The sequence below is a fragment of the Triticum urartu genome, chromosome 4A, assembly GCF_056163025.1.
Source record: "Triticum urartu cultivar PI428250 chromosome 4A, HENAU_Tu73, whole genome shotgun sequence".
NCBI lineage: Eukaryota > Viridiplantae > Streptophyta > Magnoliopsida > Poales > Poaceae > Triticum > Triticum urartu.
The window spans coordinates 293,196,474-293,222,705 of NC_141876.1; the positions used below are offsets into that span (position 1 = coordinate 293,196,474).

A 26,232-nucleotide genomic window follows, 5' to 3' on the forward strand; every position below is an offset into this window, starting at 1 on the left:
CTAGATGCCTGAGTTTTCACAAAAGGAGCAGATCCCGCAAAGAACACGAGGAATGATACGTCTCCAAGGTATCTATAATTTTTTATTGTTTCATGCTATTATATTATCTGTTTTGTATGTTTAATGGGCTTTAATATGCTCTTTTATATTATTTTTAGGACTAACCTATTAACCAGAGGCCCAGTGCTAGTTTCTGTTTTTTGCCTATTTTAGTGTTTTGCAGAAAAGGAATAGCAAACGGAATGAAACCTTCGCGAGGATCTTTCTTGGAACAAACACAAACTAGGAGACTTGGAGTGGAAGTCTGGAAGTCCACGAGGTGGCCACGAGATAGGAGGGTGCGCCGAGGGGGGTAGGCGCGCCCACCACCCTCGTGGATCCCACGGAGCTCCACCAACGTACTTCTTTCGCCTATATATATACTCTTATACCCTTAAAACATCAGAGGGAGCCACGAAACCACTTTTCCACCGCCGCAACCTTCCGTACCCGTGAGATCCCATTTGGGGCCTTTTCCGGCGATCTGCCGGAGGGGGATTCGATCACGGAGGGCTTCTACATCAACACCATAGCCTCTCCGATGATGTATGAGTAGTTTACCACAGACCTTCGGGTCCATAGTTATTAGCTAGATGGCTTCTTCTCTCTCTTTGGTTCTCAATACAAAGTTCTCCTCGATGTTCTTGGAGATCTATTTGATGTAATACTTTTTGCGGTGTGTTTGCCGAGATCCTATGGATTGTGGATTTACGATCAAGTTTATCTATGAATAATATTTGGTTCTTCTCTGAATTCTTATATGCATGATTTGATATCTTTGCAAGTCTCTTCGAATTATCAGTTTAGTTTGGCCTACTAGATTGATCTTTCTTGCAATGGGATAAGTGCTTAGCTTTGGGTTCAATCTTGCGGTGTCCTTTCCCAGTGACAGTAGGGGCAGCAAGGCATGTATTGTATTGTTGCCATCCAGGATAAAAAGATGGGGTTTATATCATATTGCTTGAGTTTATCCCTCTACATCATGTCATCTTGCTTAAGGCGTTACTCTGTTCTTATGAACTTAATACTCTAGATGCATGCTGGATAGCGGTCGATGTGTGGAGTAATAGTAGTAGATGCAGAATCGCTTCGGTCTACTTAACACGGACGTGATGCCTATATTCATAAGCATTGCCTAGATATTCTCATAATTATGCGGTCCTCTATCAATTGCTCGGCAGTAATTTGTTCACCCACCGTAACACATGCTATCATGAGAGAAGCCATTAGTGAAACTATGGCCCCTGGGTCTTTCTTATTATATTTCATCTCTTTTTATTTACATCGCATCTCATTTACTATTTTGCAATCTTTACTTTCCAATCTATACAACAAAAATACCAAAAATATTTATCTTATTATCTTTATCAGATCTCACTTTTGCGAGTGACCGTGAAGGGATTGACAACCCCTTTATCGCGTTGGTTGCAAGGTTCTTGATTGTTTGTGCAGGTACTAGGTGACCTCCATGTTATCTCCTACTGGATTGATACCTTGGTTCTCAAAAACTGAGGGAAATACTTATGCTACTTTGCTGCATCACCCTTTCCTCTTTAAGGGAAAACCAGCGCATGCTCAAGAGGTAGCAAGAAGGATTTCTGGCGCCGTTGCCGGGGAGATCTACCCAAGTCAAGACATACCAAGTACCCACCATAAACTCTTCTCCCTCGCATTACATTATTTGCCATTCGCCTCTCGTTTTCCTCTCCCCACTTCACAAAATTTGCCCTTTTCTTTGGTCTTGTTCCGTCTGTCCTTCTGTTTGCTCGTATTACCATGTGCCTTCTTTTTGCTTGCATCTTCGCTTGCTAAGAGTTTATGGATGCTCATCCCCTTGCTAATCTTTTTAAGAGATCCAGTCATGATGAACCAATTGCTAGTGATTTGAGTGCACTAGATTATCTTTATGAAGTTTTGCTTGAAATTCGTGAATCTGAAAATTGTGATGAAGTGCTTTATGAAGTGATTCACGATAGATCTTTGAATAAAAAGCATGATTGCAATGATTTTATTATAAATTCTATGAATGTCAATTGTGCTAATAATATGCAAAACCCTAAGCTTGGGGATGCTAGTTTTGCTATGTCCGCTACTTGTTGCAATGATCATGATTGGGGTGATTCTTCTTATGATCTTGAAAATTTATTTAAGCCCCATGATGAATATGAGATTGATAATAGTGGTTGCAATATTATTGAAAGTGGGTTTTGAAGAGTGTCAACTTTAGATCCCACATATTTGGAGAATGTTCAATCTTATGATTTTTTTGATAAAAGTGGGTTTGGAGAGGTCATGACTTTAGTTAATGTTAATCCCACTATTTTGGAAGAGTGTCAACTTTGCATGCATGTGGATAGTGTTGAAAATATTTTATGTGATTGCTATTTTGTTGAATTTTCTTATGATCCCACATGTAATTATTATGAGAGAGGAAAATATGATTGTAGAAATTTTCATGTTACTAAATTACCTCTCGTTATGGTGAGATTGCTATTGTTTCTTTCCGCTTCCTTGCATATGCTAGTTTTTGCTTTCTATGATAATTTGTTTGCCTATAAGATGCCTATGCATAGGAAGTATGTTAGACTTAGATGTGCTTGTCACGTGTTTCATGATGCTCTCTTTGTGCTTCAATTCTTGTCTTTCATGTGAGCATCATTGAAATTATCAATGCCTAGCTAGGGGCGTTAAACGATAGCGCTTGTTGGGAGGCAACCCAATTTTATTTTTTTCTTTACTTTTTGTTCCTATTTACTAATAAATAATTTATCTAGCCTCTGTTATGATTGTGTTTTTTATGTTTTAATTAGTGTTTGTGCCAAGTAAAGCCTTTAGGATCTTCTTGGGTGATTGTTGTTTGATCTTGTTGATAAAAACAGCAAGTATGCGCTCACAAAAATAATTTCCGTTTTTTACCAGATAGCGATAAAATACCAATTCCAATATAAAAATTATTTAGATTGTCCTAAATTTTCAGAATTTTTGGAGTTACAGAAGTATTCGAAACCTCCAGATTGCTACAGACTGTTCTGTTTTGATAGATTTTGTTTTTCGTGTGTTGTTTGCTTATTTTGATGAATCTATGGCTAGTATCGGGGCGTATGAACCATAGAGAAGTTGGAATACAGTAGGTTTAACACCAATATGAATAAAGAATGAGTTAATTACAGTACATTAAAGTGGTGGTTTGTTTTTTTATACTAACAGAGCTCATGAGATTTTCTGTTAAGTTTTGTGTTGTGAAGTTTTCAAGTTTTTGGGTAAAGATTTGATGGATTTTGGAACAAGAAGTGGAAAGAGCCTAAGCTTGGGGATGCCCAAGGCACCCCAAGGTAAAATTCAAGGACAAGCAAAAGCTTAAGCTTGGGGATGCCCCGGAAGGCATCCCCTCTTTCGTCTTCGTCTATCGGTAAGTTTACTTGAGGCTATATTTTTATTCAGCACATGATATGTGTTTTGCTTGGAGCGTCTTCTATAATTTGAGTCTTTGCTTTTTAGTTTACCACAATCATCCTTGCTGTACACACCTTTTGAGAGAGACACACATGAATTGGAATTTATTAGAATATTCTATGTGCTTCACTTATATCTTTTGAGCTAGATAATTTTGCTCTAGTGCTTCACTTATATCTTTTTAGAGCATGGTGGTGGTTTTATTTCACTTATATTATTTTGAGAGTCTTTTAGAACAGCATGGTAATTTGCTTTGGTTATAAAATTATTCCTAATATGGTGGGCATTCAAGATGGGTATAATAAAAACTTCCATATAGAGTGCATTGAATACTATGAGAAGTTTGATACTTGATGATTGTTTTGAGATATGAAGATGGTGATATTAGAGTCGTGCTAGTTGAGTAATTGTGAAATTGAGAAATACTTGTGTTGAGGTTTGCAAGTCCCGTAGCATGCACGTATGGTAACCGTTGTGTGACAAATTTGAAGCATGAGGTGTTTCTTTGATTGCCTTCCTTATGAGTGGCGGTCGGGGACGAGCGATGGTCTTTTCCTGCCAATCTATCCCCCTAGGAGCATGCGCGTAGTGCTTGGTTTTGATGACTTGTAGATTTTTGCAATAAGTATGTGAGTTCTTTATGACTAATGTTGAGTCCATGGATTATACGCACTCTCACCCTTCCACCATTGGTAGCCTCTCTTGTGCCGCACAACTTTCGCCGGTACCATAAACCCATCATTTACCTTCCTCAAAACAGCCACCATACCTACCTATTATGGCATTTCCATAGCCATTCCGAAATATATTGCCATGCAACTTTCCACCGTTCCGTTTATTATGACACGCTTCATCATAGTCATATTGCTTTGCATGATCATGTAGTTGACATCGTATTTGTGGCATGGCCACCATTCATAATTTTTCATACATGTCACTCTTGATTCATTGCACATCCCGGTACACCGCTGGAGGCATCTACATAGAGTCATATTTTGTTCTAAGTATCGAGTTGTAATTCTTGAGTTTTAAGTAAATAAAAGTGTGATGATCTTCATTATTAGAGCATTGTCCCATGTGAGGAAAGGATGATGGAGACTATGATTCCCCCACAAGTCGGGATGAGACTCCGGACGAAAAAAGAGGCCATAAAAAAGAGAAGGCCCAAACAAATGAGAGAAAAAGAGAGAAGGGGCAATGTTACTATCCTTTTTCCACACTTGTTCTTCAAAGTAGCACCATGATCTTCATGATAGAGAGTCTCTTATGTTGTCACTTTCATATACTAGTGGGAATTTTTAATTATAGAACTTGGCTTTTGTATTCCAATGATGGGCTTCCTCAAATTGCCCTATGTCTTCTTGAGCAAGCAAGTTGGATGCACACCCACTTAGTTACTTTTGTTGAGCTTTCATACACTTATAGCTCTAGTGCATCCGTTGCATGGCAATCCCTACTCACTCACATTAATATCTATTGATGGGCATCTCCATAGCCCATTGATACGCCTAGTTGATGTGAGACTATCTTCCTCTTTTTTGTCTTCTCCACAATCACCATTCTATTCCACCTATAGTGCTATGTCCATGGTTCGCGCTCATATATTGTGTGAAAGTTGAAAAAGTTTGAGAATACTAAAGTATGAAACAATTGCTTGGCTTGTCACCGGGGTTGTGCATGATTGGAGCATTTTGTGTGATGAAAATGAAGCATAGCCAAACTATATGATTTTGTAGGGATGAGCTTTCTTTGGCTATGTTATTTTGAGAAGACATAATTGCTTGGTTAGTATGCTTGAAGTATTATTATTTTATGTCAATATTAAACTTTTGTCTTGAATCTTTCGGATCTGAACATTCATGCCACAATAAAGAAAATTACATTGAAAATTATGTTAGGTAGCATTCCACATCAAAAATTCTGTTTTTATCATTTACCTACTCGAGGACGAGTAGGAATTAAGCTTGGGGATGCTTGATACGTCTCCAACATATCTATAATTTTTGATTGTTCCATACTATTATATTATCTGTTTTGGATGTTTAATGGGCTTTTAATATGCTCCTTTATATTATTTTTGGGACTAACCTATTAACCGGAGGCCCAGTGCCAGTTTCTGTTTTTTTGCCTATTTTAGTGTTTCGCAGAAAAGGAATATCAAACATAATCCAAACAGAACGAAACCTTCGCGAGGATCTTTCTTGGAACAAACGCAAACCAGGAGACTTGGAGTGGAAGTCTGGAAGTCCGCGAGGCGGCCACGAGATAGGAGGGCGCACCGAGGGGGGGTAGGCGCCCCCCACTCTCATGGGCCCCAGGGAGCTCTACCGACGTACTTCTTTCGCCTACATATACTCTTATACCCTAAAAACATCAGGGGGAGCCACGAAACCACTTTTCCACCGCCGCAACCTTCCGTACCCGTGAGATCCCATCTGGGGCCTTTTCCGGCGATCTGCTGGAGGGGGATTTGATCATGGAGGGCTTCTACATCAACACAATAGCCTCTCTGATGATGTGTGAGTAGTTTACCACACACCTTCAGGGTCCATAGTTAGTAGCTAGATGGCTTCTTCTCTCTCTTTGGTTCTCAATAAAAAGTTCTCCTCGATGTTCTTGGAGATCTATTCGATGTAATACTTTTTGCGGTGTGTTTGCCGAGATCCGATGAATTGTGGATTTATGATCAAGTTTATCTATGAATAATATTTGGTTCTTCTCTGAATTCTTATATGCATGATTTGATATCTTTGCAAGTCTCTTCGAATTATCGGTTTAGTTTGGCCTACTAGATTGATCTTTCTTGCAATGGGAGAAGTGCTTAGCTTTGGGTTCAATCTTGCGGTGTCCTTTCCCAGTGACAGTAGGGGCAGCAAGGCATGTATTGTATTGTTGCCATCCAGGATAAAAAGATGGGGTTTATATCATATTGCTTGAGTTTATCCCTCTACATCATGTCATCTTGCTTAAGGCGTTACTCTGTTCTTATGAACTTAATACTCTAGATGCATGCTGGATAGCGGTCGATGTGTGGAGTAATAGTAGTAGATGCAGAATCGCTTCGGTCTACTTAACACGGACGTGATGCCTATATTCATAAGCATTGCCTAGATATTCTCATAATTATGCGGTCCTCTATCAATTGCTCGGCAGTAATTTGTTCACCCACCGTAACACATGCTATCATGAGAGAAGCCACTAGTGAAACCTATGGCCCCTGGGTCTCTTTCTTATTATATTGCATCTCTTTTTATTTACATCGCATCTCGTTTACTATTTTGCAATCTTTACTTTCCAATCTATACAACAAAAATACCAAAAATATTTATCTTATTATCTTTATCAGATCTCACTTTTGCGAGTGACCGTGAAGGGATTGGCAACCCCCTTATCGCGTTGGTTGCAAGGTTCTTGATTGTTTGTGCAGGTAATAGGTATATTGTGTGTTATCTCCTACTGGATTGATACCTTGGTTCTCAAAAACTGAGGGAAATACTTATGCTACTTTGCTGCACCACCCTTTCCTCTTCAAGGGAAAACCAGCGCATGCTCAAGAGGTATCAAGGAACATGGGGGGGAAACACAAGGGAAACACGGGGAAAGTACGGGAGAAATCAGTCAAACAAACGAAACACAACGAGGTACAAGATCCATGATCAACAAGCGATGATACAAGTAGCACGTTCTTCTCCGTGAGGAGGTCTTGAGGGGTCTTCCCGTGAGGGGTCTTGAATCCATTTGGGGGATCTTCTCCGTAGATGCCATTGATAGAGGCGAACATGTCTCGTCTTTCGATGAGATGGTGGCTATCGTTTATGGTGGAGTAGACTTGATAGAGGCGAAGGTGTCTCGATTTTTCGATGAGATGGTGGCTATCATTTTCTGTGGGAGTCGACCTTGACGATCCGACTACGAACGTGCGAGATGTCGCGCCTTAGCAATCGCTAAAACAACTTCCGAGGGGTTATTGACCACGTCGGAGCACGATCAACCTGACCACGAGGGTCTATTTCCTGCGAGCAAACGAAGAAAGCTTTATTAATAAAGGTGGGGTTCTCTGACGCTTTTGTCTGGTCGTTGAACACAAATGAAGTACGCGAAGTTGCAGCTATGGTGAACTTTTAATATAAACAAAACCCAAAGTCTAAATGACGCCCTAAGGGTTGTATATATGGAGGAAGAGGGGGTGGATTTCGTGGCCCTTGGGGGAGGGGTCCGAAACGAACCCTAACTCTTGTTTCCCCACACATACAGACTCTAAAAATAGCCTATAATCAAGTATTTTGAAATTACATGGGCCTGGCCCAATAATAAGGTGACGCAGCACCTAGAATAGCCTCTGAACGAAATTTATGTAGTGGCATCTTGTATATTTCGTCCAAGGCTTCATGCACTCCTTATGGTGGTTTCAAAGTCCTGAAATCATCACTTGTAACTCCATTCTTGTTCCCCTTGCGCATGCCATCATCTCCATGCTTGGTCTTCCTCCAGTGTTCATCCTTCTTATCCATGCCAGGCCCTTCATTTGCAAGCAAAACAAATGTATCCAATTTAGGCAGCATCATATTCTCATGAACATTAGAATCATTACCAAGAAATGAAAGTACCTGATAATTTAATTGGCGTGCGCGAGCTCTAGTAATTGGTCCAGTATGTATAGTAGCAGGGGTTGTGGGTGTAACAATGGTATTGATGTCCTCATCATCCTCCCCTTCTTGAAATGAAGTCGTCCTCGACGGAAGCTCATCTTCCTCACCCAAATAAGGCTTCAAATTTGCTATGTTAAAAGTGGGACTAACCCCAAAACCTGCAGGCAGCTCAAGTTTATATGCATTATCATTTATTTTCTCTAACACCTTAAAAGGACCATCAGCACATGGCATTAGCTTTGATTTGAGCAAATCAGGAAATCTATCCTTACACAAATGTAACCAAACAAGATCTCCAAGTGCAAACACAACATGTTTTCTACCCTTATCTCCAATAAGTTTATATTTAGCATTCATACGCTTAATGTTTTCCTTAGTTAACTCATGCATCTTTAAGATCAATTCAGCACATTGTTTAGCATCAAAATTAACCTTCTTCGAAGATGGAAGAGGCAACAAATCAATGGGTCCACGAGGTAGGAAACCATACACAATTTGAAAAGGGCAACATCTTAGTAGTAGAATGCAACGAACGATTATAAGCAAATCCAATATGAGGCAAGAATTCTTCCCACATTTTCTTATTATTCTTCAAAACAACCCTAAGCATAGTAGACAATGTTTTATTGACTACTTCAGTTTGACCATCAGTTTGGGGTGACAAGTAGTCTAAAAAGCAGTTTAATCCCCAACTTAGCCCATAAACATCTCCAAAAATGGGTAAGAGATTTAGTATCACGATCTGAAACAATAGTATTTGGCACACCATGCAAGCGAATAATTTCACGAAAGAACAAATCAACAACATTAACAGCATCATCGCTTTTATGACATGGTATAAAGTGTGCCATTTTCGAGAATCTATCCACGACAACAAATATGCTATCCCTCCCCTTCTTTGTTCGAGGTAAACCTAAAACAAATTCCATAGATATATCCTCCCAAGGAACTCTAGGTACAGGCAAAGGCATATATAAACCATGACGATTGAGTCGTGACTTAGCTTTTTGACATGTAGTGCAGCGAGCAACAAAACACTCAACATCCCGTCTCATCCTTGGCCAAAAGAAATGTGTAGCAAGTACGTCCTCCGTCTTATTCACGCCAAAGTGTCCCATTGATCCTCCTCCATGCGCCGCCTTCAACAACAAAAGACGAACGGAGCTAACTGGAATGCATAGCTTGTTAGCACGGAACAAAAATCCATCATTAACGACGAATTTGTTCCATGTTCTTTCTTCTTTACAATTTTGCATTACATCTTTAAAATCAGCATCATGCACATATTGATCTTTGATGGTCTCCAAACCAAATATTTTGAAGTCAAGTTGTGAAATCATAGTATAGCGACGAGACAATGCATCAGCAATAACATTTTCTTTACCCTTCTTGTGTTTAATGACATAAGGGAAAATCCTAATGAATTCAACCCATTTAGCATGCCTACGATTCAGTTTAGCTTGACTTTTAATAAGTTTCAAGGATTCATGATCAGAATGTATAACAAATTCTTTGGGCCATATATAATGTTGCCATGTCTCTAAAGTCCGAACAAGAGCATATAATTCTTTATCATAAGTAGAATAATTCAGACTAGGCCCACTCAATTTTTCAGAAAAATATGCAACAGGTTGCCATCTTGTAATAACACACCACCTAATCCAATTCCACTAGCATCACATTCAAGCTCAAAAGTCTTACTAAAATCAGGAAGTTAGAGTAAAGGAGCATGTGTCTACTTATTTTTCAATACCGTGAAGGCTTCTTCCTGTGCAGTACCTGATAACCCACAAGTATAGGGGATCGCAACAGTTTTCGAGGGTAGAGTATTCAACCCAAATTTATTGATTCGACACAAGGGGAGCCAAAGAATATTCTCAAGTATTAGCAGTTGAGTTGTCAATTCAACCACACCTGGAAACTTAATATCTGCAGCAAAGTGTTTAGTAGCAAAGTAATATGAGAGTAGTGGTAACGGTAGCAAAAGTAATGTTTTTGGTATTTTGTAGTGATGATAGCAATAGCAACGGAAAAGTAAATAAGCAAAGAACAATATATGGAAAGCTCGTAGGCAATGGATCGGTGATAGAAAATTATGCCGGATGCGATTCATCATGTAACAGTCATAACCTAGGGTGACACAGAACTAGCTCCAGTTCATCAATGTAATGTAGGCATGTATTCCGAATATAGTCATACGTGCTTATGGAAAAGAACTTGCATGGCATCTTTTGTCCTACCCTCCCGTGGCAGCGGGGTCCTAATGGAAACTAAGGGATATTAAGGCCTCCTTTTAATAGAGTACTGGACCAAAGCATTAACACATAGTGAATACATGAACTCCTCAAACTACGGTCATCACCGGGAGTGGTCCCGATTATTGTCACTTCGGGGTTGCCGGATCATAACACATAGTAGGTGACTATAAACTTGCAAGATAGGATCAAGAACTCTCATATATTGATGAAAACATAATAGGTTCAGATCTGAAATCATGGCACTCAGGCCCTAGTGACAAGCATTAAGCATAGCAAAGTCATAGCAACATCAATCTCAGAACATAGTGGATACTAGGGATCAAACCCTAACAAAACTAACTCGATTACATGATAAATCTCATCCAACCCATCACCGTCCAGCAAGCCTACGATGGAATTACTCACGCACGGCGGTGAGCATCATGAAATTGGTGATGGAGGATGGTTGATGATGACGATGGCGACGGATTCCCCTCTCCGGAGCCCCGAACGGACCCCAGATCAGCCCTCCCGAGAGGTTTTAGGGCTTGGCGGCGGCTCCGTATCGTAAAACGCGATGAATCCTTCTCTCTGATTTTTTTCTCCCTGAAAGCAAATATATAGAGTTGGAGTTGAGGTCGGAGGAGCTCCAAGGGGCCCACGAGGTAGGGGGGCACGCCCAAGGGGGCAGGCGCACCCCCACCCTCGTGGCTAGGGTGTGGGCCCCCTGGTCTTCATCTTTTGGCAGGATTTTTTATTATTTCCAAAAGGATGTTCCGTGAAGTTTCAGGTCATTCCGAGAACTTTTGTTTCTGCACATAAATAACACCATGGCAATTCTGCTGAAAACAACGTCAGTCCGGGTTAGTTCCATTCAAATCATGCAAGTTAGAGTCCAAAACAAGGGCAAAAGTGTTTGGAAAAGTAGATACGACGGAGACGTATCAACTCCCCTAAGCTTAAACCTTTGCTTGTCCTCAAGCAATTCAGTTGACAAACTGAAAGTGATAAAGAAAAACTTTTACAAACTCTGTTTGCTCTTTTTGTTGTAAATATGTAAAGCCAGCATTCAAGTTTTCAGCAAAGATTATGAACTAACCATATTCACAATAACGCATAGGTCTCATGTTTACTCATATCAATGGCATAATCAACTAGCGAGCAATAATAATAAATCTCGGATGACAACACTTTCTCAAAACAATCATAATATGATATAACAAGATGGTATCTCGCTAGCCCTTTCTGAGACCGCAAAACATAAATGCAGAGCACCTTTAAAGATCAAGGACTGACTAGACATTGTAATTCATGGTAAAAGAGATCCAGTCAAGTCATACTCAATGTAAACTAACAATAATGAATGCAAATGACAGCGGTGCTCTCCAACTGGTGCTTTTTAATAAGAGGATGATGACTCAACATAAAAGTAAATAGATAGGCCCTTCGCAGAGGGAAGTAGGGATTTGTAGAGGTGCCAGAGCTCGGTTTTGAAATAGAGGTGAATACTATTTTGAGCGGTATACTTTCATTGTCAACATAACAACCAAGAGATGGCGATATCTTCCATGCTACACACATTATAGGCGGTTCCCAAACGGAATGGTAAAGTTTATACTCCCCTCACCAACAAGCATCAATCCATGGCTTGCTCAAAACAACGAGTGCCTCCAACTAACAAGAGTCCCAGGGGGAGTTTTGTTTGCAGTTATTTTGATTTAGTTTGCATAAAGCATGGGACTGGGCATCCCAGTGACCAGCCACTTTCTCGTGAGTGAGGAGCGGAGTCCACTCCTCTTGAGAATAACCCGCCTAACATGAAAGATACGGACATCCCTAGTTGATACATGAGCTATTCGAGCATATAAAACAGGATATTTATTTGAAGGTTTAGAGTTTGGCACATACAAATTTACTTGGAATGGCAGGTAGATACCGTGTATAGGTAGGTATGGCGGACTCATATGGAACGACTTTGGGGTTTATGGAGTTGGATGCACAAGCAGTATTCCCGCTTAGTACAGGTGAAGGCTAGAAGAAGACTGGGAAGCGACCAGCTAGAGAGCGACAACAGTCATGAACATGCATTAAAATTAATCAACACCGAATGCAAGCATGAGTAGGATATAATGCACCATGAACATAAATATCGTAGAGGCTATGTTGATTTTGTTTCAACTACATGTGTCAACATGTGCCAAGTCGAGCCACTCGAATCGTTGAAAAGAGGACACCACCCTATCATACCACATCACAACCATTTTAGTAGCATGTTGGCACGCAAGGTAAACCATTATAAGCTCCTAGCTAATTAAGTATGGCACAAGAAACTATGATCTCTAGTTGTCATTGCAAACATGTTTATTCATAATAGGCTGAATCAGGAACGATGAATTAATCATATTTACAAAAACAAGAGAGGTCGACTTCATACCAGCTTTTCTCATCTCAGTCAGTCCATCGTATATCGTCATAATTGCCTTTCACTTGCACGACCGAACGATGTGGATAATAATAATAGTGCACGTGCATTGGACTAAGCTGGAACCTGCAAGCATTCAATAAACAGGAGAAGACAAGGCAATATGGGCTCTTTTGTCAGATTAACAATAATGCATATAAGAGCCACTTCAACAATTTAATCACGGTCTTCTCCTATCGACCCCAAAGAAAAGAAAAGAAATAAAACTATTTACACGGGAAATCTCCCAACAAGCAAAAGAAGAACAGGAAATCTTTTTGGGCTTTCTTTTTAATTACTACTACAAGCATAGAAATTAAAGCTAGCTAAAAGCTAAAACTAATTTTTTGGTTTTTCTTAAGGTTTATTAAACACACAAGAAGAAAGCATAAAAAGGAAATAAACTAGTATGGATGATACAATGAAAAAGTATGAGCACCGACATCTAGCAATGAGTGTGTGAACATGAATATAATGTCAGTGAGAAATACGTACTCCCCCAAGCTTAGGCTTTTGGCCTAAGTTGGTCTATGGCCACGGTTGGCCTGGCGGATATCCATAGTAATAGTTGGGGTCGTACTGCGAAGAAGAAGACTCTGATTGCCACTGGTTGGCAATCATTTCCGGATCCCACTGGTAATTAGACTGTCGTGGAGGATCAACTTGTGGTTCTGACTCTGGCTCTGTGGTTGATGTAGGGTTCCGGTAAGCGTGAATGTCCTCCGGCGAGACGAGGTACTAGCATGTAGATAAATCAAACAAGGAAGGAGCAGACAAGGTGATAGTCTCAGGATGACGTTTATCAAAGAACAATTTGTATTTCAGCTCCCCTTCCCTATTCTTTATAATAAAATCATGCGCTACCATACTCTTATAATCTAAATAAACAGTAGGCAACAATTTTTCTTCTTTTTCATAGTGCCTAATAGGTATGTTATAGTGTGCAGCAAGGCGTGAAGCATAGATACCACCAAAGATGTGTCCTTTTGTACGGTTCAGACTTAACCGTTTAGCAATAATACCGCCCACACTAACAGAGTCATCACGGAATAAACCATGGAACCAAATAAAAATATCAGGAACACTAAGGTTTCCACAGTTTCCGCGACCAATTAAGCAACGACTAGCAAATATTGCAAAGTAGCATAAAACAGGAAAATGTATGCTAGTGATTCTTGCATCGGAAACCTTCCTGGTTTCCCCTACAGTGATAGTGTCAATAAACCCATCCACATCTTTACGATGTGATTCCTCTAAGCTACCCTCGAAAGGTATTTTACAAACCCTGCAAAATTCATATAGTGACATCTTCTTAACCACATCATATAAATGAAACTCTACTGAAGGAGGTGATTCCCTAGGATAATAGTAGAAGTTTTGCACAAAAGTATTGGTGAGTAAGAGATACTGTTCGCGTTGGTCACGGAGGAAGTCGGTGAGGCCTGCATTCTTAACCAATTCATAAAAATCCTCATAAATCCCGGTTGCTCTCAAGAAATCATCGGAGGGCCATTCACATGGCCGAACCTCCGCGGTGCGAGGTAGATTATATTTGGACTTCTTTGCTTCTTCATTTTGCTTTTCCTTCGAGCTTCGGCTCGATGAGCCCCTCAAAAATCTCTTCATTATTTTCTGAAAAATTCTGAAATTTTTAGTAACTTCAAAATAAAAGTGAACCAAACTCAACAAAATTGATAGCAACTACTCCTACAAGTGCCTAGTGCCTATATCATGCATCAAAACTACTTGGAACCATATAAATTTGACATGCAAGCTCAAGAATAGGGTCACCTAGGCAGCAAAAATATGCAATGAATAAAGCAATAGAACAAAAACTAATTGGACCAATGGAGGAATCACATACCAAGGAACAATCCCCCCAAGCAGTTTTGTGAGAGGTGCTTTGAGCAAGGAGATCGAAAATCGCAGCAAAATGAGCTAGAACTCGTGCTTGAGCTGGATATTGGTGTTTGTGGGAGGAAGGAGTGTGTGGGTGCATGAATAAGTGGAGGAGGGCCACCGTGGGCCCATGAGGCAGGGGGGCGCGCCCAGGGGGGTAGGGCGCGCCCTCCACCCTCGTGGCCAGGTGGATGCCCCCCTGCTGTGTTCTCAGTGCCAGATATTCTCAAATATTCCAAAAAATCATATTTAAATTTCAGGGCATTTGGAGAACTTTTGTTTTGGGGTATTTTTATATTGCACGGATAATTCAGATAACAGACAGAAAATACTAATTTTATTTTATTTAATATAAATAACAGAAAGTAAAAGGAGGGTACAGAGAGTTGTGTTTTCTAAATTCATCCATCTCATGATCATCAAAAGGAATCCACTAACAAGGTTGATCAGGTCTTGTTAACAAACTCATTTCGAATAACATGAAATCGGAGAATTTTCGAATAACACTAGGTTACCTCAACGGGGATATGCACATCCCCAACAATAAGAATATCATATTTCTTCTTGACAGTAGGAAGAGGAAATTCAAAACCTCCAAAAATAATTGATGGAATTTTTCCAATAGAGTTGATACTATGAACTTGAGGTTGTTTCCTCGGAAAGTATACTGTATGCTCATTACCATTAACATGAAAAGTGACATTGCCTTTGTTGCAATCAATAACAGCCCCTGCAGTATTCAAAAAGGGTCTTCCAAGAATAATGGACATACAATCGTCCTCGGAAATATCAAGAATAACAAAGTCCGTTAAAATAGTAACGTTTGTAACTACAACAGGCATATCCTCACAAATACCGATAGGTATAGCAATTGATTTATTAGCCATTTGCAAAGATATTTCAGTAGGTGTCAACTTATTCAAATCAAGTCTATGATATAAAGAGAGAGGCATAACACTAACACCGGCTCCAAGATCACATAAAGCAGTTTTAACATAGTTTCTTTTAATGGAGCATGGTATAGTGGGTACTCTTGGATCTCCGAGTTTCTTTGGTATTCCACCCTTAAAAGTATAATTAGCAAGCATGGTGGAAATTTCAGCTTCTGGTATCTTTCTTTTATTTTTAAGAATATCTTTCATGTACTTAGCATAAGGATTCATTTTAAGCATATGAGTTAATCACATACGCAAAAAGATAGGTCTAATCATTTCAGCAAAGCGCTCAAAATCCTCATCGTCCTTTTTCTTGGATGGTTTGGGAGGAAAAGGCATGGGTTTCTGAACCCAAGGCTCTCTTTCCTTTCCGTGTTTCCTAGCATTGTGTTTCAGCATCAGAAATAGAAATATCATTTGGATTCTCAGGTGTTTCAATAATAGGTTCACTAGAAGCATGAAAAGTCCTATCAGTTTTCTTTTTCTTCCTTTTAGAAGGACTAGGTGCATCTATATTATTTCTCTGAGAATCCTGCTCAATTCTCTTAGGGTGGCCTTCAGGATACAGAGGTTCCTGAGTCATTCTACTAGTTCTAGTAGCCACTCTAACAACATAATCATTATTCTTACTATTCAATTCATTGAGCAAATCATTCTGAGCTTTAAGTACTTGTTCTACTTGAGTGGTAACCATAAAAGCATGTTTGCTAATAAGTTTAAGTTCACCTTTGACATTATCCATATAATCACCCAAGTGTTCAAGCATATTTGCACCGCATTTTAATTCTCTACCAAAATAAGTGTTGAAATCTTCTTGCTTAACCATAAATTTATCAAACTCATCTAAGCATGGGCTAGCAAACTTAGTAAATGGGATTTCAGCTTTATCATATCTATAGAGAGAATTTACCTTTACTACCTGTGTCGGGTTATCAAGACCATGTGTTTCTTCAATAGGAGATGGATTAAAATCATATGTTTCTTCAACAGGTGGTAAATTAAGACCATGTATTTCTTCAATAGGAGGTAAATTCTTAACATCTTCAACTTTAATACCTTTTTCTTTCATAGATTTCTTTGCCTCTTGCATATCTTCAGGACTGAGAAATAGAACACCTCTTTTCTTCGGAGTTGGTTTAGGAATAGGCTCAGGAGTTGGCTCAGGAAGTGTCCAGTTATTTTCATTTGTCAACATATTATTCAATAGAATTTCAGCTTCATCCAGTGTTCTTTCCCTGAAAACAGAACCAGCACAACTATCCAGGTAATCTCTGGATGCATCGGTTAGTCCATTATAAAAGATATCAAGTATTTCATTTTTCTTAAGAGGATGATCAGACAAAGCATTAAATAATTGGAGAAGCCTCCCCCAAGCTTGTGGGAGACTCTCTTCTTCAATTTGCACAAAATTATATATTTCCCTTAAAGCAGCTTGTTTCTTATGAGTAGGGAAATATTTAGCAGAGAAGTAATAAATCATATCCTGCGGACTACGCACACAACCAGGATCAAGAGAATTAAACCATATCTTAGCATCACTCTTTAATGAGAACGGAAATATTTTAAGGATATAAAAGTAACGAGTTCTCTCATCATTAGTGAACAGGGTGGCTATATCATTTAATTTAGTAAGATGTGCCACAACAGTTTCAGATTCATAGCCATGAAAAGGATCAGATTCAACCAAAGTAATTATATCAGGATCAACAGAGAATTCATAATCCTTATCAGTAACACAGATAGGTGAAGTAGCAAAAGCAGGGTCAAGTTTCATTCTAGCATTAAGAGGTTGTTGCTTCCATTTAGCTAATAACCTCTTGAGCTCGTATCTATCTTTGCAAGCTAAAATAGCTAAAGCAGCTTCTTTTTCCAAAACATAACCCTCAGGGATAACAGGCGATTCATATTTATTAGGGGGAGAGTCTTCATCATCACTTTCATCAATATTATCAGTTTCAATATTTTCATTCTCTGTAACCCTAGCAAGTTGTTCATCAAGAAATTCACCAAGTGGCACAGTAGTATCAAGCATAGAAGTGGTTTCATCATAAGTATCATGCATAGCAGAAGTGGCATCATCAATAACATGCGACATATCAGAACGAATAGCAGAAGCAGGTTTAGGTGCCGCAAGCTTACTCAAAACAGAAGGTGAATCAAGTGTAGAGCTAGATGGAAGTTCCTTACCTCCCCTCATAGTTGAGGGATAAATCTTGGGGTTTTGGATCTCTCAAGTTCTTCATAATGATAAGCAGATATAAATCCCAAGTGACTCAAAGAATAGAGCTATGCTCCCCGGCAACGGCGCCAGAAAATAGTCTTGATAACCCACAAGTATAGGGGATCGCAACAGTTTTCGAGGGTAGAGTATTCAACCCAAATTTATTGATTCGACACAAGGGGAGCCAAAGAATATCCTCAAGTATTAGCTGCTGAGTTGTCAATTCAACCACACCTGGAAACTTAATATCTGCAACAAAGTGTTTAGTAGCAAAGTAATATGATAGTAGTGGTAACGGTAGCAAAAGGAAATGATAGCAAAAGTAATGTTTTTGGTATTTTCTAGTGATGATAGCAATAGCAACGGAAAAGTAAATAAGAGAAGAACAATATATGGAAAGATCGTAGGCAATGGATCGGTGATAGAAAATTATGCCGGATGCGGTTCATCATGTAACAGTCATAACCTAGGGTGACACAGAACTAGCTCAAGTTCAACAATGTAATGTAGGCATGCATTCCGAATATAGTCATACGAGCTTATGGAAAAGAACTTGCATGACATATTTTGTCCTACCCTCCCGTGGAAGCGGGGTCCTAATGGAAACTAAGGGATATTAAGGCCTCCTTTTAATAGAGTACCGTACCAAAGCATTAACACATAGTGAATACATGAACTCCTCAAACTACGGTCATCACCGGGAGTGGTCCCGATTATTGTCACTTCGGGGTTGCCGGATCATAACACATAGTAGGTGACTATAGACTTGCAAGATAGGATCAAGAACTCTCATATATTGATGAAAACATAATAGGTTCAGATCTGAAATCATGGCACTCGGGCCCTAGTGACAAGAATTAAGCATAGCAAAGTCATAGCAACATCAATCTCAAAACATAGTGGATACTAGGGATCAAACCCTAACAAAACTAACTCGATTACATGATAAATCTCATCCAACCCATCACCGTCCAGCAAGCCTATGATGGAATTACTCACGCACGGCGATGAGCATCATGAAATTGGTGATGGAGGATGGTTGATGATGACGATGGCGACGGATTCCCCTCTCCGGAGCCCCAACAGACTCCAGATCAGCCCTCTCGAGAGGTTTTAGGGCTTGGCGGTGGCTCCATATCGTAAAACGCGATGAATCCTTCTCTCTGATATTTTTCTCCCCGAAAGCAAATATATAGAGTTGGAGTTGAGGTCGGAGGAGCTCCAGGGGGCCCACGAGGTAGGGGTGCGCCCAGGGGGCAGGCGCGCCCCCACCCTCGTGGCTAGGGTGTGGGCCCCCTGGTCTTCATATTTTGTAAAGATTTTTTATTTTTTCCAAAAAGATGTTCCGTGAAGTTTCAGGTCATTCCGAGAACTTTTGTTTCTGCACATAAATAACACCATGGCAATTCTGCTGAAAACAGCGTCAGTCCGGGTTAGTTCCATTTGAATCATGCAAGTTAGAGTCCAAAACAAGGGCAAAAGTGTTTGGAAAAGTAGATACGACGGAGACGTATCAGTACCCCAAACAAAAGGCACATCCTTCTTTGTAAGTTCATTGAGAGGTGCAACAATGATGCTGAAATCTCTCACAAAACGCCTATAGAATCCAGCGAGGCCAAGAAAACTCCTCACTTGTGTGACCGTTTTTGGATGCGGCCAACTCTCAATAGCTTCAATATTGGCTTTATCAACTTCAATTCCCTATGGAGTAACAACATAGCCAAGAAAAGATACTCGGTCGGTGCAAAAGGTGCACTTCCCAAGGTTACCAAACAAATGTGCATCACGTAGAGCAATAAAAACAGCACTTAAATGTTCCAAATGTTCCTCCAAAGATCCGCTATAAATCAGTATATCATCAAAATAGACTACCACAAATCGTCCAATGAAAGCACATAAACTCCGTTCATTAATCTCATGAAAGTGCTAGGTGCATTAGTTAACCCAAAAGGCATGACTAACCACTCATATAATCCAAACTTAGTTTTAAATGCCGCTTTGCATTCATCTCCCAATTTCATATGAATTTGATGGTATCCACTACGCAAATCAACTTTGGAGAATATTGTAGAGCCACTCAAATCATCAAGCATATCATCTCGCCTAGGAATAGGATGACGATAACGAATTGTAATATTATTAATGCCTCTACAATCAACACACATACGCGAAGTACCATCCTTTTTTGGCACTAATATAATAGGAACAATACAAGGACTAAGAGATTCGCGTATATAACCTTTGTCGAGCAGCTCCTGTACTTGACGCATAATCTCCTTCGTCTCCTCTGGATTGGTACGGTATGGCGCACGGTTTGGCAGCGAAGCACCGGGAATTAAGTCAATCTGATGCTCAATCCCTCGAATATGTGGTAATCCCGGCGGCACGTCTTTTGGAAAGACGTCAGCGAACTCTTGCAAAATGTTAGTGATGGAAGGAGGCAAAGAAGAAGGTACATCCTCGAAAGAAAATAATGCCTCTTTGCACACAAAAGCATAACAAACAGATTTGCTGAAATCTAGATCATCAATATCAGATTTGGTGGCAAGTAAACATGCACTTTTCAATTTAATTTTAGAAGCAACACTAGATGGTTTATTATTAGGCTTCATTTGTTGCTCAAATTCTTTTGCCATAATCTGATTTTCACTCTTATTTTTCTCCTGTTTTGGTTTATTAGCTCTATTAATATCATCTTTCAAAATGGAATCGGGAGTCATAGGAAGCAAAGTAATTTTTTTATCCTTATGAATGAGAGTATACTGATTGTTTCTACCATGATGTACAGAATTTTTATCAAATTGCCATGGTCTACCAAGTAATAAGGAACATGCTTGCATAGGTACCACATCACAATAAACATAATCAATATATGTAGAGATACTAAAATGCACACTAACAGTACGTGTTACCTTAACCTCGCCACTGTTGTTGAACCACTGGATATAGTAAGGATGTGGATGTGGTCTTGTGGTGAGAGATAGCTTGTCCACCATCTCCATGCTAGCCAAGCTGTTGCAGCTCCCTCCATCTAAGATGACACGAACAGAACGTTCCTTCATAACTCCCTTTGAATGGAACAAATTATGCCTCTGATTTTGCTCAGCTTGTGTGACCTGCACACTCAAAACACGTTGAGCAACTAAACATTCATACCTGTCGGCATCTTCAGCAGCCATGTATTGCGTGTCATGATCAGAATCATCTCCACCGTGTTCTTCACGTGTAATAATAGCCAAAGTCTCCTCATCATAGTCACTAGCGGACTCATACCCACCATCCTTAGTGACAATCATCACATGCTTAGATGGGCATTCTCTCGCATAATGACCTCCACCCTTGCAACGACGACAATAATATCATGTGTTTGCCATGTTGATGCCAAGGATGAAGAAGAGCTCTGTGCAGGCCCAGAAGGTGTGCTCTTGGCAGATAGTGGTGGTTGTGCCTGCTTTCTTGTATCACAGTTGGGGATGGCAGCTGATGGAGGTGTCGGTGCAGCAGAACGTGTGGAAGTAGTGGATGCACGCGGTGTCCATGATGGGGGTCGACCTGCAGAAAAGGTAGTTCATGCCAATGCCTGTCAATCCTGCACTTCACGTTCATCTTTGCAAGCAAGATGGAATAAACGAGTCATATTATTATATTCCTTATACTCCAGAATGGTCTGAATCTCTTTATTTAATCCACCCATAAAACATGCAAGCATAGCTTCATTATCCTCAACAATACCACATCTAATCATACCAGTTTGTAATTCCTGATAATGTTCTTCTACAAAAAAAATTCCTTGTCTCAAACGCTGCAATTTTTGAAGCAATTCACGTTGATAATATGGTGGAACCCAGCGAGTACGCATGCATTTTTCAAAGCAGCCCAAGTAGCTGAAATAGGATATAATCTACAATGTTTAGACCACCAAACACATGCAAAACTAGTGAAAGCACAAACAACAGCAGGAACACGTCTCTCCTCAGGATATTGTAAACATGTAAAACGTTGTTCAGTTTCTAACTCCCAGGTAAGATATATATCAGGAACATATCTACCCTCAAATGATGGAATATTCAATTTTAGTTTAGGAAGATGGTAATGATCTCATACCTCAGGTGGTGGTGCAGCCCTACCGTTGCGATGATATGCATGAGGACGACCTGGTGGTGGTGGTGCTGGTGGTTGCACGTAGTTCTGATTTTAATCAACCTAATCCTCGTAATGGTCCTCCACCTCTGCAGTAGCAGCATGAGCTACATAAGCATCAACAGTAGGTACAGCGGCACCAGAATTTTGACCAGGCTCAAGGGGAACGCGCTAGCTCGTCCCACTTGATTTGGAAGGCGATGTTGTTGTTGTTGTTGTTGTTGTTGATGTAGAGGTGCGACAGGTGCAGCGGGCGGTGGTTGTGGAAGACACGCGAGTACTTCATCGAACTTGGTGTCCAACTTGGTGTCAATTGTCTTCTCAATGTCATCAATCCTCTCCAGTGCCTTTCCGAAGGTGGCCATGATGTCTTCTACCTGTTGACTCAACATTTGTTGAAATTTATCATGAAGCTCTTCTTCGTCATGTTCTCCCAGTCAATCTCGTCGGCTTGTGGTCCTGCCATGGTTAGCAGCAATAGAAACACACAAGAATATGATCCTACATACTACTAGAAAGTGGCAGTGTTTCACAAATCCGTCAAGCAAATCTCCAATTCTTACCAGTTCTTACCCAGTAGCAGGCGGTGATCGGCAACCGCTGTAGTCAAAACTCTCAAAGCTTGGATAGAGCGATTACCAGGGAGGGTCAAACGCATGACGTAGATGTATGTGGAGCTAGGAAGGCTTATAATATGGTAGCAAAAAGGGTTAGCAATAATCAATTCAAATATGCAAAGTTGAATAAACGCTCAATGACGGTACTGTGCTGGTCCTAGGCTAGACCGTGCTAGGGACGCGAGCCTAGAACACTAACAAAATCACGACGCTGCACGTAAACAAAGGAGGAGCACAATCTGATTTTTCACTTTTTATTGCACCTTTTCCCTCTTTTTTTGCTCCACAAATTTTTTTTTTGAAAAAGTCTACAAATGGTCTAAAAATTGCCTAGCCAGAATTTTCTAGACTTAGTTTTTTTTGAAACTGGAACTATTTTTCTACTGTGGATGGCATGGAAATCGGGGAGTCTTACTCTGTCACGACTCGGAGTATGGCGTGATCTGGAAATTGAAAACAAAGACACAAATACTGGACTCGGACTAGTGGCGGAGATGAAACTGGTGGAAACTCGGACTGGTGGCAGATATATGCAGGCGGTGGAACACAGACTGGTGGCGAATCTGTGATGGAGGTGGACTCGGATTATCGTGATGGCGGTGGATATGTGGTATATGGAAGCGGTGATGACGATGGTGGTATATGGTAGCGGTGATGACGATGGTGGTATATGGAAGCGGTGACGATGATGGTGGTATATGGCAGCAGTGATGATGATGATGTGGCGGCGACGTGACAACTTGTGAACAGAACTCGAAACTCTAAAGGACTAGACACTAAGACCAGCAACTAGACATGATGATGCAACCGCAAATTCAAAAATGCAAAACCCTAAAAAGATTATGAAAAGGCTCAGATTGGTTCGGATATGTTAAACTAACCCTAAAAGTTTTTTGGCTTTTTCGTCAACTGTAGGTATGAAGAACAGACTCGATCTAAACTATGAAAAACTGTAAAATCTCACCGAGCAACCTAGAAATCTGATACCACTTGATAGAGGCAAAGGTATCGTGATGTTTCGATGAGATGGTGGCTATCATTTTCTGTGGGAGTCGACCTTAACGATCCGACTACGAATGTGTTAGACATCGCGCCTTAGCAATCGCTAAACCAACTTCCGAGGGGTTATTGACCACGCCAGAGCATGATCAACCTGACCACGAGGGTCTGTTTCCTGCGAGTAAATGAAGGACACGCAAGAAATTGAGATTGCAATCTGGATATTGCGAATATAAGAGGAAAACTTTATTAATAAAGGTGGGGTTTTGTGACACTTTTGTCTGGTCGTTGAACACAAACGAAGTACGCGAAGTTGCAGCTATGGCGAACTTTTAGTCTAAACAAAACCCAAAGTCTAAACGACGCCCTAAGGGTTGTATATATGGAGGAAGAGGGGGGGGGGGATTTCGTGGCCCTTGGGGGAGGGGTCCGAAACGAACCCTAACTCTTGTTTCCCCACACATACGGACTCTAAAAATAGCCTATAATCAAGTATTTCGAAATTACATGGGCCTGGCCCAATAATAAGGTGACGCAGCACCTAGAATAGCCTCCGAACGAAATTTATGCAGTGGCATCTTGTATATTTCGTCCAAGGCTTCATGCACTCCTTATGGTGGCTTCAAAGTCCAGAAATCATCACTTGTAACTCCGTTCTTGTTCCCCTTGCGCATGCCATCATCTCCATGCTTGGTCTTGCTCCAGTGTTCATCCCTCTTATCCATGCGAGGCCCTTCATTTGTAAGCAAAACAAATATATCCAATTTAGGCAACATCATATTCTCATGAACATTAGAATCATTACCAAGAAACTTAAGTACCTGATAATTTAATTGGCGTGCATGAGCTCTAGTAATTGGTCCAGTATGTATAGCAGAAGGGGCTATGGGTGTAACAATGGTATTGATGTCCTCATCAAGACTTTGACGGTCCGACTACGAACGTGCGAGGACGTCGCGCCTTAGCAATCGCTAAACCAACTCCGAGAGGTTACTGACCACGCCGGAGCACGATCAACCTGACCACAAGGGTCTATTTCCTGCAAGCAAACGAAGAACAAGCAAGAAACTGAAATTGCAATCTGGATATTTTGAATAAAAAAGGAAAGCTTTATTGATCAAGATGGGGTTCTCTGACGTCTTGGTCTAGTCGTTGAACATAAACGAAGTACGCGAAGTTGCAACTATGGCGAACTTTTAATCTAAACAAAACGCAAAGTCTAAACGACGCCCTAAGGGCTGTATATATGGGGGAAGAGGGGGGGGGGGATTTCGTGGCCCTTGGGGAAGGGGTCCGAAACCAACCCTAACTCTTGTTTCCCCACACATACGTACTGTAAAAAGAGCCTATAATCAAGTATTTCAAAATTACATGGGTCTGGCCCAATAATAAGGTGATGCAACACCTAGAATAGCGTCTGGACGAAATTTATGTAGTGGCATCTTGTATATTTCATCTAAGGCTTCATGCACTCATTATGGTGGCTTGAAAGTCCTGGGATCATCACTTGTAACTCCATTCTTGTTCTCCTTGCGCATGCCATCATCTCCATGCTTGAACTTGCTCCAAGGTTTGTCTTACTTGTCCAAGCTAGGCTCTTCATTTGTAAGCAAAACAGATGTATCCAATTTAGGCAGCATCATATTCCCATGAACATTAGAATCGTTACCAAGAAACGAATGTACCTGGTAATTCAATTGGCGTGCACGAGCTCTAGTAATTGGTCTAGTATGTATAGCAGCAGGGGCTGTGAGTGTAACAATGCTATTGATGTCCTCATCATCCTCCCCTTCTTGAAATGAAGTCATCCTCGACTAAAGAACATCTTCCTCACCCAAATAAGGCATCAAATCTGCAATGTTAAAAGTGGGACTAACCCCAAAATCTGCAGGCAGCTCAAGTTTATACGCATTATCATTTATTTTCTCTAAGACCTTAAAAGGACCATGAACACGTGGCATTAGCTTTGATTTGTGCAAATTAGGAAATCTATCCTTTCGCAAATGTAACCAAACAAGATCTCCAGGTGCAAACACAACATGTTTTCTACCTTTATCCCCAACAAGTTTATATTTAGCATTCATACGCTCGATGTTTTCCTTAGTTAACTCATGCATTTTTAAGATCAATTCATCACGTTGTTTAGCATCACAAATAACCTTCTCCGAAGATGGAAGAGGCACCAAATCAATAGGTGCACGAGGTAGGAAACCATACACAATTTCGAAAGGGCACATCTTAGTAGTAGAATGCAATGAACAATTATAAGCAAATTCAATATGAGGCAAGCATTCTTCCCACATTTTCTTATTATTCTTCATAACATTGCTAAGCGTAGTAGACACTGTTCTATTGACTACTTCAGTTTGTCCATCAGTTTGGGGGTGACAAGTAGTACTAGAAAGCAGTTTAGTCCCCAACTTAGCCCATAAACATCTCCAAAAGTGGCTATGAAATTTAGTATCACGATCTAAAATAATAGTATTTGGTACACCATGCAAGCGAATAATTTTACGAAAGAACAAATCAACAACATTAACAACATCATGGCTTTTATGACATGGTATAAAGGGTGCTATTTT

At 40.3% G+C, this 26,232-nt stretch overlaps 1 protein-coding gene across 1 annotated transcript; it reads right to left on the minus strand.

The window, feature by feature from the left end:
• LOC147975626 (uncharacterized) lies at window positions 1-21,190 on the minus strand. Its single transcript, XM_087520509.1, has 2 exons — window positions 20,134-21,190; window positions 1-8 (listed from the first exon to the last, which is right to left on the minus strand). The coding sequence occupies exons 1-2, from the start codon at window positions 21,188-21,190 to the stop codon at window positions 1-3; spliced, it is 1,065 nt and encodes a 354-aa protein (XP_087376635.1).
• Between the last annotated feature and the right edge of the window lie 5,042 nt (window positions 21,191-26,232).